Raw genomic sequence first — 13466 nt, forward strand, 5'->3', positions numbered from 1 at the left:
AAAATTCGTTTTAATTCAATTATTTTCATGAATAATTAAATTTTTTCCTGGAATTAAATTATTTTTAAAAGTTTTAATAAAATTCGTTGCAAGAATTCAATTATTTAATAAATTATTTATTTTTGTGTTTAAATAATTGAATTTTCTAATAAAATTTTATTTAAAAATGGATTTTAGTAAAAATTTTAGATAATAATTGAATATTAGACGCGTTGTAGTATGGATTTTTACAAATAATTAAATTTCGAAAGATTTTTAAATTGAAATTCTTTGAAAATTTTGTTGTTAAACTGAAATAATATTTGAATTTTTAGATTGAAAAATTATTAATTTATTTTTTCTTTTAAAAGATTGAAGTTTTAAATAATAACTAGAACTACTTTTTGATACTTTTTTAAAATTAATTATCGAGTGCCAAGCCTGTTACAATTATAAATTAAAATCATAATTATAAATTTAATTTATAATTAATGAAAATCAGAACTATATATTTAATTTATAATTAATTAAAATCATAATTATATATTTAATTTATAATTAATTAATTAAAATTATAATTATAAAAATTAAAATAAGTATTTCTATTTCAATTTAATTTAATATTTTTGCACAGAAAATAAAAAAAATAATTTTCCACAATTAAAATTTCAATTAAAAAAGAAATTTCTGGAATTAACACTTAAATTATTTTGTACACTTCCGTAAAAAGTTGTGCGTTTAAGGGTTTCCTTTAAAAAGAAAAATTACTGTTAACAATATAGTGTTTAAATAAATGACAATAATTATTTTCGTTTTTTTCTTTCAAATATTGTGCCTATTGTGAACAAAAAACAGAAAAGAATTTACAAACGCGGAGCTTATTTATATAAAAAATAATAACAATAAAGTGAGAAAATACCTTCTCTCTGTGTTTGTTTTTTTATAAATAAATAAATGTTGTATTACTATATAAACGTCTGGCTCGGGTAATACATGTACAAAGAATCGTACAGTCGACTTAGGTACATATAAACATCCTTGGACCACGCAAGGGATATGAAATATATCGCTTGAAATATCAATAAAAAACAAGTGAAAAAATTTCATTTTTTTTATGCACTAGAATAATATTATAACGCTCAAGAAGTTATTTTGTGTGAAATCTAATTAAAATTATAATATAAATATATTTATATATTTACGGTTTTTTGTTCGGTCATTGAAAGTTTAAAATTAGAAGAATAAACTTTCATTAAAGATTGGAATTCGCAAATGTATTATTAAGAGTTTTTAATGTGGCTAAACTAATTTACATTTTTGTTTAGTGATTTAAAAAACTCTAGTCAATAACTAATAATTAAACTTAAAATATAATTTTACAATCTGTAAGTGATAAATTTTACAAATTTTCAATTTTATAATTTTTAATTTTATAATTTTATAATTTTAAATCCTCTCAACAATTTTTTTTTCAGTTGATATTCTATAAAATAGAAATAACAATATTGCAACACGAAATTAATTTTTTAAATTCATTTTGAATAGAATTTTATTTGTAAAATAAATTTTTTTTTTCGAATCTCAAGAATGCGTTTTTTTGTGCATTTCATACAAATTATTCAAAAAAAAATTTCTTTATATAACTAATTAATAAACTTTTGATATTTTAGCAGAAAATAATTAAAATATCGATTATAAAAATTTTTCAGAATTTTTAACACATTTTTCTTTAGTTCTCTCTATTTTACACACAAAAAAAACTTGACACGAAACTTTGTCAAAAAAAATCGTGGAAAAAGCCTTCAAAGACCGAATCAAAGTTTAATTTCTTGTGCACTCGATCCAATCCGTGGGATCAGTTATTTAATTAAATCAAATATTAAATATTCTACAAATATATTTTTTTAAATTTTCTCAGGAGAGATGTACAATAACGAAAAATGAAGAAAATTATATTTTTATCAGGTAACAACGATGATGGCATTAGTTTATTTTTTTTCATGAGGATTAAACCTCCACTGGTGGTTTACAGAAACAACAAAATCGCTTCGATAATAATGAGCGAAAAATATCAACAAATTTCTCGATAATTTAATAATTCGATTAGATAATTAAATAATTAAATTAAATAATTAAATTAAATAATTATTATTAAATTATTTAATTATTATTAAACTATTATTAAATTATCTTCAGTATTTAAAAAGAATTTTAATTACTCTTTAAATTCAATTTCATTGCAATTGAGAATTTAATGAGAAAGAAAAGTGTGTTTAAAAATAGATAAAAAAATTCTCTTGAGATTCAAATATATCGTTCATTTAACTCGAGTCGTATAAATTACAAATATCAATAATTAATAAATATATCTTCAGTCATTTTTGTAAGTTTGATAATAATAATAGACTATAAACGGGAAAAGTACTCGTCACCAGTGAAGATTTACCGAGCAAATGTGAACAGTTATCATAATTATCAAATACGATATAATTGCTAATTCTCTTTTTGTCGTTATGCGCGCACCAGCGTGCTTTCTCTTTCTTTTAATTGTTAAATATTATTTCTTTTCCCTTGGCCGGCGTACAATCTTTTTTTTTTCTTAATTATTTTTACAACTACTTTTTTCAAGACTTGCACTTGCAGGATTTTTTTTTCTTATTTTCTTTTTGGATTTTCGAGCAAAGACATTTTTTTTTTTGTTGAGAAAATTAGACGGTTTTTGACACATTTACATTATATGTCCTTTCAGGGTGTCATCGCCGTTTTTGAAAAAAAAGATAAGAGCAAGAGGAATATTTCAAGGCACGGGGATTTGAAGCGTGAAAAATGTTGTGGACGATTCTTTTTCCTACGAACGGGAAGTAAAATAAAAACTAAAAACAAAATTTTGCCAATAGTTTTTAAAAATTGAGATCTTGTATAATAATTTTTTTTTTGGAAAAGAAAAAAAAAAGAAAACTGAAAAAGTATTTTCTTTTTTTAACAGTGAATTTTTTTCTCACGAAACAATGGACTTGATAATATCTTCTTGACGTGTAGATAATAAAAAAAATATAATAAAATAATATATATAATATATTCCTACTTCTGCATCTAATTAATCATATTATTAATAATTAATAATAATAATAATAATAAACTCTGCAACATTTAATACAGGTTTGTTCACACGGACTAGATACATCTCCCACGGAGCGATCGTGACAAACGGTACACCGAAACAAGCATATTACCATTTTTCCTTCGACTATTACGAAGAAATAAATAAATCAACGTATGTCTGACATAATAGTTTATAAATACTATCATAATAATGCCAGAAAAAACTCTGTAGTTTGTGTCCAGTGTAATAGAAAAAGAGAAGAAAAAATAAGCAATCAAAAAAAGATCGCTCTTCAATTCGAAAAAAAAGAAAAAATAGAAAAAATTTCCAAAAAGAAATGTAAAATGATTCAGTCAATTGTTCCGATCGTCTAAGTTTAAACGAATCGTTTAACCGTTTTTTAACCCTAAATTAAATTCGAGGCTTAATAATTTTTTTTCGCTATCCTTTCCATGTCATGGAGCGAATTTATATATATACGATTGAAAACTATTATATAGGAGAATTTTCACTTTTTCTTGACGAAGGTTTCTTTTTTTTTAACAAACAGTCTCTATGGCAAGTGAAAATTAATTTTTTTTTGCTGACTAACAGAGACTACAGCACTTGGAAGCATCACTTAAATGAATGTGACATACGGTGGGAATTCCTGCACAACTTTTACCGACAATTCTATCTTGTACGAGTTGTGAGAGTCCTAAATTCTGATTAATGTCACCATCGCTGCCACGATGTTGATTTCTGGCTTCGAACCATTGTCTTTGTTGCTCCTTCCATTTATCGTCAACTGTTGTACAAAGAAGCATCGATTTTGGCGATGGTGGATTTACCTTGTCACGTGTAATGCTACCGCATGATCTGGCTTTGTAGAGTCTTCCTTTATTGAATAGTCCTGGTAGTGGGACGCAGAGCTTTTTGTGCACTGCAAAATAACGACTGAGTAGTTTCATTCGTTTACTTTTGCAATCTGGTTTGTTCATCGATGTTCCACGATCAATGGGCAACTGTGGAACGTTTCCGTTTCGCTCGTAGCGTTTCTCTTTATTGCAATCAACTTCCTCTTTTGCAGTTGTCTCTCGTTTCTCCTGATGTTTCTCACTTTTGTTAACTGAAATTCCTGTTGACAATCGAAATTGTATTAAAATCATGTTTATTTATTTAGTTATTGTTATTTTAAAATAAAGAATAATTTTTTTTGTATTTTTAATAATGAGTTTCAGGCAAAATAATCATTTTAGTCGGAAACAAAGTATAAACAAAAATTGAAAAAGTCGTTTATTTTATTTATGGTTGGTATGAAAATTCAACTTTGTATTTCCGCAATTTCTTCCCGATTTCTAGGCAGAATATTTGGTTTATTCCATTATTGCGATAATAATTTTAATTCTAAACGTTTGTAAAATTCAATGACTTTCAAATAAGTATTTTTCATATTTTTCTTCGAAAATCAAAATATAATTATTCTTAAACAAGGTTGCCACAAAAAGTTAATTTTGTTTTCCCTGATTTACAGACAAAATTTTAAATTTCTCCCTGACCCTAAAGAACATTCTGATACACTTTAAAAATGATTAGATACTGAGAAAAATTTTCTATTACATTCATTCACGAATTTCTTTAATTGTAAAATTATTTAAAAACAGGAATTAAGATTTTCAAAAATTTCAAATTCAAAGTTTTTGAAATTTAATAACTTTAAGAGTTTTATAATAATAATTAAAGAAGACCGAGTGATAAAATCATTATTTTATTTTATAAAAATACACTGTTTTCAAAATTTTTTTTTATCATTTTAATTATTATTTTCTGGAATTGTTAACTAAAATTCTGTTTTTATTCTTTAATAATTTTTGACAAAGTTCTTTAAAAATTTTCAAATTCATTTATTTATCAATTCAATTTTACCAAATTTCAATTGTTTGGAAATTCTTCAATTAAAAATATTTTAGAAAATAAAAACTTTAAATAATTTCAAAAAAAAATCAAGTAAATGTTTTCAAAAAAATTAATTCTACAGAATTGTTAGTTAAAAGTGAAAAAATTCGAAATTTCAAAAATTTTCATTTGAAACCTTTTCAAAATTCAATTATTTTTGAAAATTCATACAACGCTTTTAATATTCAAGGTACTATCTAAAATTTAAACTTAAATTAAATGAAATCTAAAATTAAAATGAATTTAAATTAATTTTTAAATCAAATTTTATTAGAAAATTCTCCAAGAATTCAATTATTTAAATACAAAAATAAATAATTTTTTGAATAATAATTGAATGCTTGTGTAGAATGGTATATCAATTTTTTTTTAAATGATTGAATTCTTTTGGAAAATTTTATTAAAGTCGAATTTTATCGAAAATCATTGAATTGAGGAAAAATTTTGTATACCTATCATTAAAATTTTTGAAAATAATTGGATTTCTGCGAAGTAATTTATTACATTTGAAAATGATTGAATTTTCTTGATGAATATTGTTATTTATGAAAATAATTGAATTTTGCAAAGAATTTTCTTAAAATTCTAGAAACATTTTCAAAACTTAATTATTTCTAAAAATTCATGCTATAATGCTTTTAATATTCAATTATTATTTAAAATTGTAACTGAAATTAATTTTTAAATCAATTTTTATTAGAAAATTCTACGAGAATTCAATTATGTAAATACAAGAAAATAATTAGTTATTGAACAATTGAATGTTTCTCAAAATTGAATTCTCATAAAGAATGTTATCAACAAATTTTTAAATAATTGAATTCTTTTTACGAATTCTAATAAAATTTTTATGAATAATTCCATTTTTCGAGGAATTCAATTAAAATTGTTTTAAAAATAATTGAAATTCATCGATGAGTTTTATTATTTATGGAAATAACTGAATTCCTACAAAGAAATTTATTATTACATTCACATAAATAATAAAAAATGAATAGGTCTTGTTTATGAAAAAAATTGAATCCCTGTAAAAAAATTTGTTATTTATAAAAATAATTGAATTATTGCGAAGAAATTTATAAAAAATTTGTAAATAATTTATTAAATTCCTGTGAAATTTTTATTATTTATGAAAATAATTAATTAATAATTAATTAATTAATTATTAATTAATAATTAATTAATTAGTTTTCCGTGAAATTTTATCAGAATTTTTAAAAATTTTTAACATAATTGAATTTCTGCGAAGAATTTTATTACTTTTGAAAATAATTGAATTTATGCAATCATTTGTAACTTCTCCAAAATTGAATTTTTTTTAGTGTTTTTGACTAAAATTCTTCTATAAATCCATTATTTTTACTAATTAATTAAATATATATTCAAATATTTTCAAATATTTCCATAAAATTCAATTATTTCCTAAAATTTTATTAAATTCTTTGAAATAGTTCAACTATTTTTATAAATACTAAAATTCTTTGCAAGAATTAATTTATTTTTAATCCAATTAAAAAAAAAATTACACGAAAGTATGTAATTATTTTCAGAAATTTCCATAAAATTCAATTTTAAAAAGAATTTAAAACTTTCTAAAAATAATTCAATTATTCTCAAAATATTTTTAAAAATTCTATGTATATGGAAATTGAATTACTTTCAATGCATTTTTAAAATATATTCGTCAAAAAAATTGAAAGAATTTAATTATTTTCAAATCCTTATTAATAAAATCAGATGTCTGTCTGTACATTGCTTAAAACTTCAAAATGTTAACATGATTAGTTATTATGGACATCAGAGATTCCAAAAATGTTCTTAAAAAATTTAATGTATGTATGTATGTATGTATGTATGTTTGTCTGTCACAAAAACTTTGTACCCCAATCACACAAAAACATGTGAATCGATTTAAGTCCAACTTGGTAGGTTATTAGGTATTGACCCAAGGAAGGTTTATAAATTTACAGATTTAAAAAATATTAATTAGAACGGGAGATATTCAATTTTTTCAAAAAATTCAAAAAATCGAAAATTTCAAAATTTTTTATTTTTCATGGATTGCTTTTGAAGTTTATATACTTGAGTATTATATGTTATTTAGTCACATTTTAGCATAACTTTGCAAAAAATAAAGTCCTATAACTAATATGTAAGTATAAAAATGTTTTCAAAAAATCGAAAATTTCAAAATTTTACATTTTTTTATGGATTGCTTTTAAACTTTCTATATTTGAGTATTACATGTTATTTGGTCACATTTTAGCATAATTTTTCAAAAAATACTATTCTACAACTAAGATGTAAATATAAAAATATTTTCAAAAACTTGAAAAATGGAAAATTTCCAAATTTCACAATTTTTAATGGATAGCTTTTAAACTTTCTAAAAATGAATATTATATGTTATTTAGTCAGATTTTATCATAATTTTGCAAAAAATACTATCCTACAAGAAATATAAAAAAATTTTCAATATATCAAAAAATCGATACTAATTACTATATGAAGTATAATTCAGTAGTATTTTTGGAGTCTCTGATTAATATTTTGATGTCAAAATAGTGCAATTCAAAATTATTTATCAAATCAATCTAATATTTTCAAGAAGTTCAGAAATATTGAAAATGGAAATTTTTTATGATTAAAATGATTTCGCAGGATGTCAAGAATTGTAAGTCACCTGTGATACAATACAAGCATATTATGCCACTAGGCAAAAACTTACATGTTAAAACGTTTTTTCATTTTAACTCTAGATTTAACTTTAAGAGATGTTTTGAGCAATGTAAAGACAAAAGTTAACACGGTGTCTATTTTTGTTTAACAAAATTCCCTGCTTTGTCCAAACTTTTCACGGTTTATCTCTTTTTTGTCAAATTTAAATTTACTTGATTTTATCCATAAATAAATCTACAAATGGCTATAAAAATTTACTTATTTTATGAAAATACTGTTTCTTAAGTTCATATAAATATAGATTGTATTACTTGCTGTCGTACAGTTTTCTGTTTATACTAATACATTTAACTGGGTATCTACCAAACGGGAAAAACTGTAAAAAGCTGGGAATATGCCGAACCGGGAATTTTCCTATCAAATTAAGAAAAAGTTTCATTATATTAATTCGCTTTTAAAAAATTGCTTTTTACTTCAATTTTTATTGATGTATAATATTTATGAAAACAGACCCGAGTCAAAATTTAAGCCCTACTTTCAGCCTAAAATTTAGGTCTTATGTTAGGTTTTAGCAGTCGTAACGTAGGGTCTACTTGCGATACAATTAGTTCCAATTAGACTCTACTATAACTCCAAAAACTGTATGGAAAATTTAATTTTTTTAATACATTAATTAAAGTACTACAAATTGATAAATATTGTTCTCTGCATTTGAATTGGTTAAAATAACTAATTTGATAACAAAAAGTCAATCACTGATTCAAATAGTAATATTTTCCTACTAAAATAGCTATAATGGTAACTAATTATTATTTTTTTCCGGTCAAATTAAATTCCCTAGCTATTTCCTGATTTTCCAGATTGGTAGAAACTTAAATGTATTGGTAGAAACTAAAACCCGTCGAAGACGGGTACGACAGCTAGTATTTCTATAAAATTCTTCGAAACAATTCAATTTTTCCTAAAATTTTAATAAATTCTTTCATCTCTGATTCTTTGATTTATAAATCGTAAAATTCTTTGCAGAAATTCAATTCTTTTCAAAACAATTTTAATAGAATACCTCAAAAGAATTTAATTATTTTCAAATAATTACAAAAAATTAATTTAATTCCTAAAATTTTAATAAATTCTTCGGAATAATTCAATTATTTTTATAAATAGTAAAATTCTTCGCAAGAATTACCTAAATTATTTGTATAAATAATAAAATTCTTCTCAGGAATTCAATTATTTTCAATACAATTTTAATAAAATTCAATTGCTTTCAAAATTTTCAATTAAAATTATTAAAGAAACTCCATTAGTTTAAAAAAATTCAAAGAAATTCTTCAAAAGAATTTAATGAGGATTTTTAAAAATTTTAACAAAATTCATCGCGAGAATTCAATTATTATTTTCATAAATAAAAAAATTCTTCGAATGAATTCAATTATTCTTTTGAAATTTGTTGATACGATTCTTTGCGAGAATTCAATGATTTTCAATATATATTAATTTTAAAATTGAAAATATTTGAAAAGAAAAATTTTTAAAAAGTTAGGAAACAAAAGAGCAATCAATAACTAACTTCAAACTTCCAGCAGATTACCGGAATAAAACGATTATTAATATAGATTTTTATGCTCCTCGAATAAAATAATTTTATTATTTAACAATTATTGTTCCCGGTGAATAATAAAATCTCACCTGTCATTTTTTCCGAGGACGATTTATTATTCCCCAAAGACCAGCCCTGCAAGAGTCTCGCACCAAAGTATTTTGCCTTCTGAACAGTGGTGACTGTCTGTGGAATTGTCGGCGGCGACATTGTCACGATACGTGGAGGAGTGGTGACAACATTTTGCGTGAATGCAACATTCCTTGGAGTGTGTGAGTGACTGTGATTTTGATAAGGACCCTCGGCTTCCTGAACTTCCGTGATACGATTGAGTGATTGACTTTCCCGCAGTCGTGTCTCACCGGCTCTTCGCCGACCAGCTCGATGCCTCCGGCCAAAGACAGTTCCCTGATTTTCCGAGCAACGATGCGTTCCACTTGTTGTCGAAGTTGTCGTCGTCGTCGTCGTTGTATTTCCCCTCCCACCGTTATTATCATTGCCAGTCGGTTCCGTGGATGGTGTTTCACGTGTACGTTCTCCATTTCCCAAACCACCGCCACCGCCGCCTCCACCACCACCACTTCCTCCACTTCCACCCGGATCTTGAGAATCACTCGAATCATCGTGACTATCGCGCCTAGGCGGTAATGGCTTTCCAGAGCCACTCAATTTCTGCGCACGTTTCTTCCTGCTCTCACTGTCATCGTCACTTGCATCTGAACTCGAACACGAAGTTGTTCTTGTCTTGTGAAATTTACTCCTCCTTTGTTCGTAGCCCGTTTTTCTGACAACACGCGATTTCGAGGAGCTACTATCTAAATTAGTTGTTCCTGTTGTCGTGACAGCGTCACCGTCCTCGAGTATTTCCTTGAGCGTAATTTGCGATTGGCTATTACTTTTGGTATTGATTTTCGTATTCATTGGAGAAGGCATTGTTTTGTATTTTGGTGAGAGAACTTGATTATCGGCTATTGAAGTTATGGTGCGAAGTGGTGAGGGTACTGTCGATGACTCAGTGAGTATCGTGGTCATTGTCTCCTGATTTATATTATCGGATTTTTGTAAATTCGATTCATCTTGCGAGAGAAATGCCCGATGTTGAGATCCCATTTTCCATTTGTTTTGTGGCGGCGCTGGATTATCGTTCATTGATTTTGGCCTTGTTTCTTGTGCTTCGATTGTTCGTTTCATTGAATTATCGACATTAGTACTCAATGCAGTGTTCATCTTATTTTTTGGACTCACATTTGGTACTTGATTACTCTTTATCATCAAAGGCGACTTTTCTACATTTTTATTGCTGATTACACTTCTATCTAGATGAATTTTTTTATCTAACGCTGATGTTTTGTCCTTAGTTTTATTTGACTTAATACTTTCGTCACGGAATGCCGAAGTCTCGTGAGCGTGATGAACAGTCTTGAGAGCAGTGTGCTTTTCAGGAAGCTGGGCCAACCTCTCTTGTAATATGTGCGAAAGTTTACCCTCTGAACGCGATCCTCGTCGATTGAACGAATTCAGCGTGGAATTACTTCCGTGGTCGTCCCTACCGGAGCATGAAGACACGTCGTCCTCATCGTCTTCCTCTTGTACTATACTACATTTGCGCGTGCGAAGATTCTGTTTTGAGAAAATAAAAAGAGAAAAAGAATTACGCATTAGAAAAATAGAAATTAATTTAAATACTAGCAACAATTCTTACTAGCGGCTAACTTGATACTCACTTTTTTTTTAAATAAAATTAGCAATTTTAAAAATAATACAACGTCAAAATTTTTTAATCAAATTCATTTTCATAAAAATAAAATATGAATTAGAATTTGGTTTTAATATTATTATAACTATAATAATCATATATTCGGACACAGGGAATTTATGGAAAAGTCAGGGATTTTTATTAAAAATTCTGGAAAAAATTAAATGTTTAGAATTTATAAGAAAATTATGAATTTTTGTGTCTTTTTTGTTTGCCTAATAAACTATGAAATTACCACGAATTCTAATATAAAACCTTCAATTTTTTCAATTTCTGACAATAATTTCTTTTAAAATAACTTAAATCTTAAACAACTATCATAAAATAAATAAATTATTTAATAAATAAGTTTACTTCAATATTTTAAAATTAATTCAATTTTAAAAGAGTTGCGTTTACAATTTTCATAAATAATTGAACTTCAAAAAGTGTTAATTTGAAATTTTATAAAATTTCAATTTTAAATGAATTTATAATTAAAAATGTTAAAGAACATAAATTTTTAAAAAATTTTAATAATTCAAAATTTTATAAAATTAGTTAAATTTGTCAATATATCTATATTTAATTAATTATTGAAAATAATGGATTTACAGAAGAATTTTAGTTAAAAACCCAAAAAAATTGAATTTTAAAAAAGTTACAAATATTTGCAGAAATTCAATTATTTTCAAAATCTAATAAAATTCTTATCACAAAAATCAATTATGTTCAAAAATTACAAAAAAATCTCGACAAAATCCCAATTATTATCTTTATATATAAAAGAATTCTTCTTCAAAATTCAATTATCATTTTCGAAAATTTTCCTCATTTTAATAATTTTCAATATCTCTATACTATTTTAGTAAAACTACTCAAAAGGAATCAATTATTTAAAAAAATTTCAATAAAATTTATTGTACGCAAACATTTAATTATTTTCATAAATAATCAAAATTTCACAGAAATTCTTTGAAGCAATTCAATTATTTAAGAAATTTTAATAAAATTCTTCCCAAGAATTTAATTCTTTTCAAAAATAAAAATTTTCAATTCAAATTCAAATTCAATTGTTTAAAAAAATTGGAATAAAATTCTTCACAAGAAACTAATTATTTTCATACATAATAATATTTTTCTCCGGAATTCAATAATTTCGCAAATAAAATTTTTCACAGGAATTCAATTCTTTAAAAAATTTTTTAATAATTTTTTTTGCAAGAATTCAATTATTTTCATAAATAATAAAACTTATCGCAGAATGTCAATTATTTTTAATACAATTTTAATCAAATTCTTTGAAAAATGTAACTATTCTTAAAAATGTTATTAAAAATTCGTCAAAAGAATTCAATTATTTAAAAATTTGGTGATAAAATTCTTTATAAGAATTAAATTTTTTTAGAAATTTGAGAAGTAATTATATTTTATATAATTTTGCGTTAAAAATAAATTTTGTTTTAATTTTAATACATAACATTTTTCTTAAAAATTTTTTTATAATTTTTGCAAACAATTTTCTTAAAATATTGAATAATAATTGAATTGTTATGAAGAATTTTATTAAAATTTTATTACAATTTTTGAAAATAATTGAATTCTGTCCAGGAATTTAATTAAAATTGTATTGAAAATAATTGAATTCACATTAAGAATTATATTTTACATTTTTGAAATTTCACTGAATTCTTTGGAAGGATTTTATTAAAAATTTCCAAAATAATTAAATTCTTTCGAGAAATTTTATTAAAATTATTGTGTAATAAAAATAATTAATTCCTGCGAAGAATTTTATTGTTTATGAAAATAATTACGAAGTATTTTCTTAAAACTTCTGAAAATCCTTGAATTGTTTCGACTTTTATTAAAATTTTGAATATAATAAATTAATAAATAATAAAAAGTATTTTGTTAACATTTTTTTAAATAATTACTTAATTTCTTTCCATAAATTTAATTAAAATTGTATTGAAAATAAATTAAATCCTGCAAGGAATTAAATATAACAAAAAATAAAGAAAAATAATAAAAACTAGTAAATAATTGCTTAATTAATTAAGAGTGAATTAATTATCTTAAACTTTGAATCTGAAATTATTCAAAAATTGAATTTGATTTTTTACAATAAGGAATTTTTTAATTTTCATAATAATAATGAATTGAACTTTGCATTTCTCGCGTGTAAAATGTGCTGGTTTAAAAAATAATATAGTTAATAATATGCAATAATTTTATTATAGTTTTTCAATAATTAAATTATTTGTAAAAAATTATTGTCAGAAATAGAAAAAAATTTAATATTGCGTATTAAAATTCGTGGTAATTTCAAAATGGCTATGACAAAAAAAAATCCATGAAGGATTAAATCTTTTTAATTCAGTTTTGAAGAAGAATTTTAATATTTATAAAAAGACTTGAAATTTTGACGAGAA

At 24.0% G+C, this 13466-nt stretch overlaps 1 protein-coding gene across 1 annotated transcript in view; it reads right to left on the bottom strand.

Annotated features, from left to right (window-relative positions):
* Positions 1 to 1858: 1858 nt before the first annotated feature.
* Positions 1859 to 13466, bottom strand: part of LOC122505002 (SNF-related serine/threonine-protein kinase) — a 61396-nt gene continuing 49788 nt past the window's right edge. The window contains exons 8-9 of the mRNA XM_043616395.1: positions 9386 to 10916; positions 1859 to 4199 (exon numbers count right to left, since the gene is read on the bottom strand). Coding sequence (XP_043472330.1) covers positions 3670 to 4199; positions 9386 to 10916 — 2061 coding nt within the window. The 3' untranslated portion in view covers positions 1859 to 3669. The remainder of the gene's footprint in view (positions 4200 to 9385; positions 10917 to 13466) is intronic.

This window comes from Leptopilina heterotoma, unplaced genomic scaffold, assembly GCF_015476425.1.
Source record: "Leptopilina heterotoma isolate Lh14 unplaced genomic scaffold, ASM1547642v1 Lhet_33, whole genome shotgun sequence".
Classification (NCBI taxonomy): domain Eukaryota; kingdom Metazoa; phylum Arthropoda; class Insecta; order Hymenoptera; family Figitidae; genus Leptopilina; species Leptopilina heterotoma.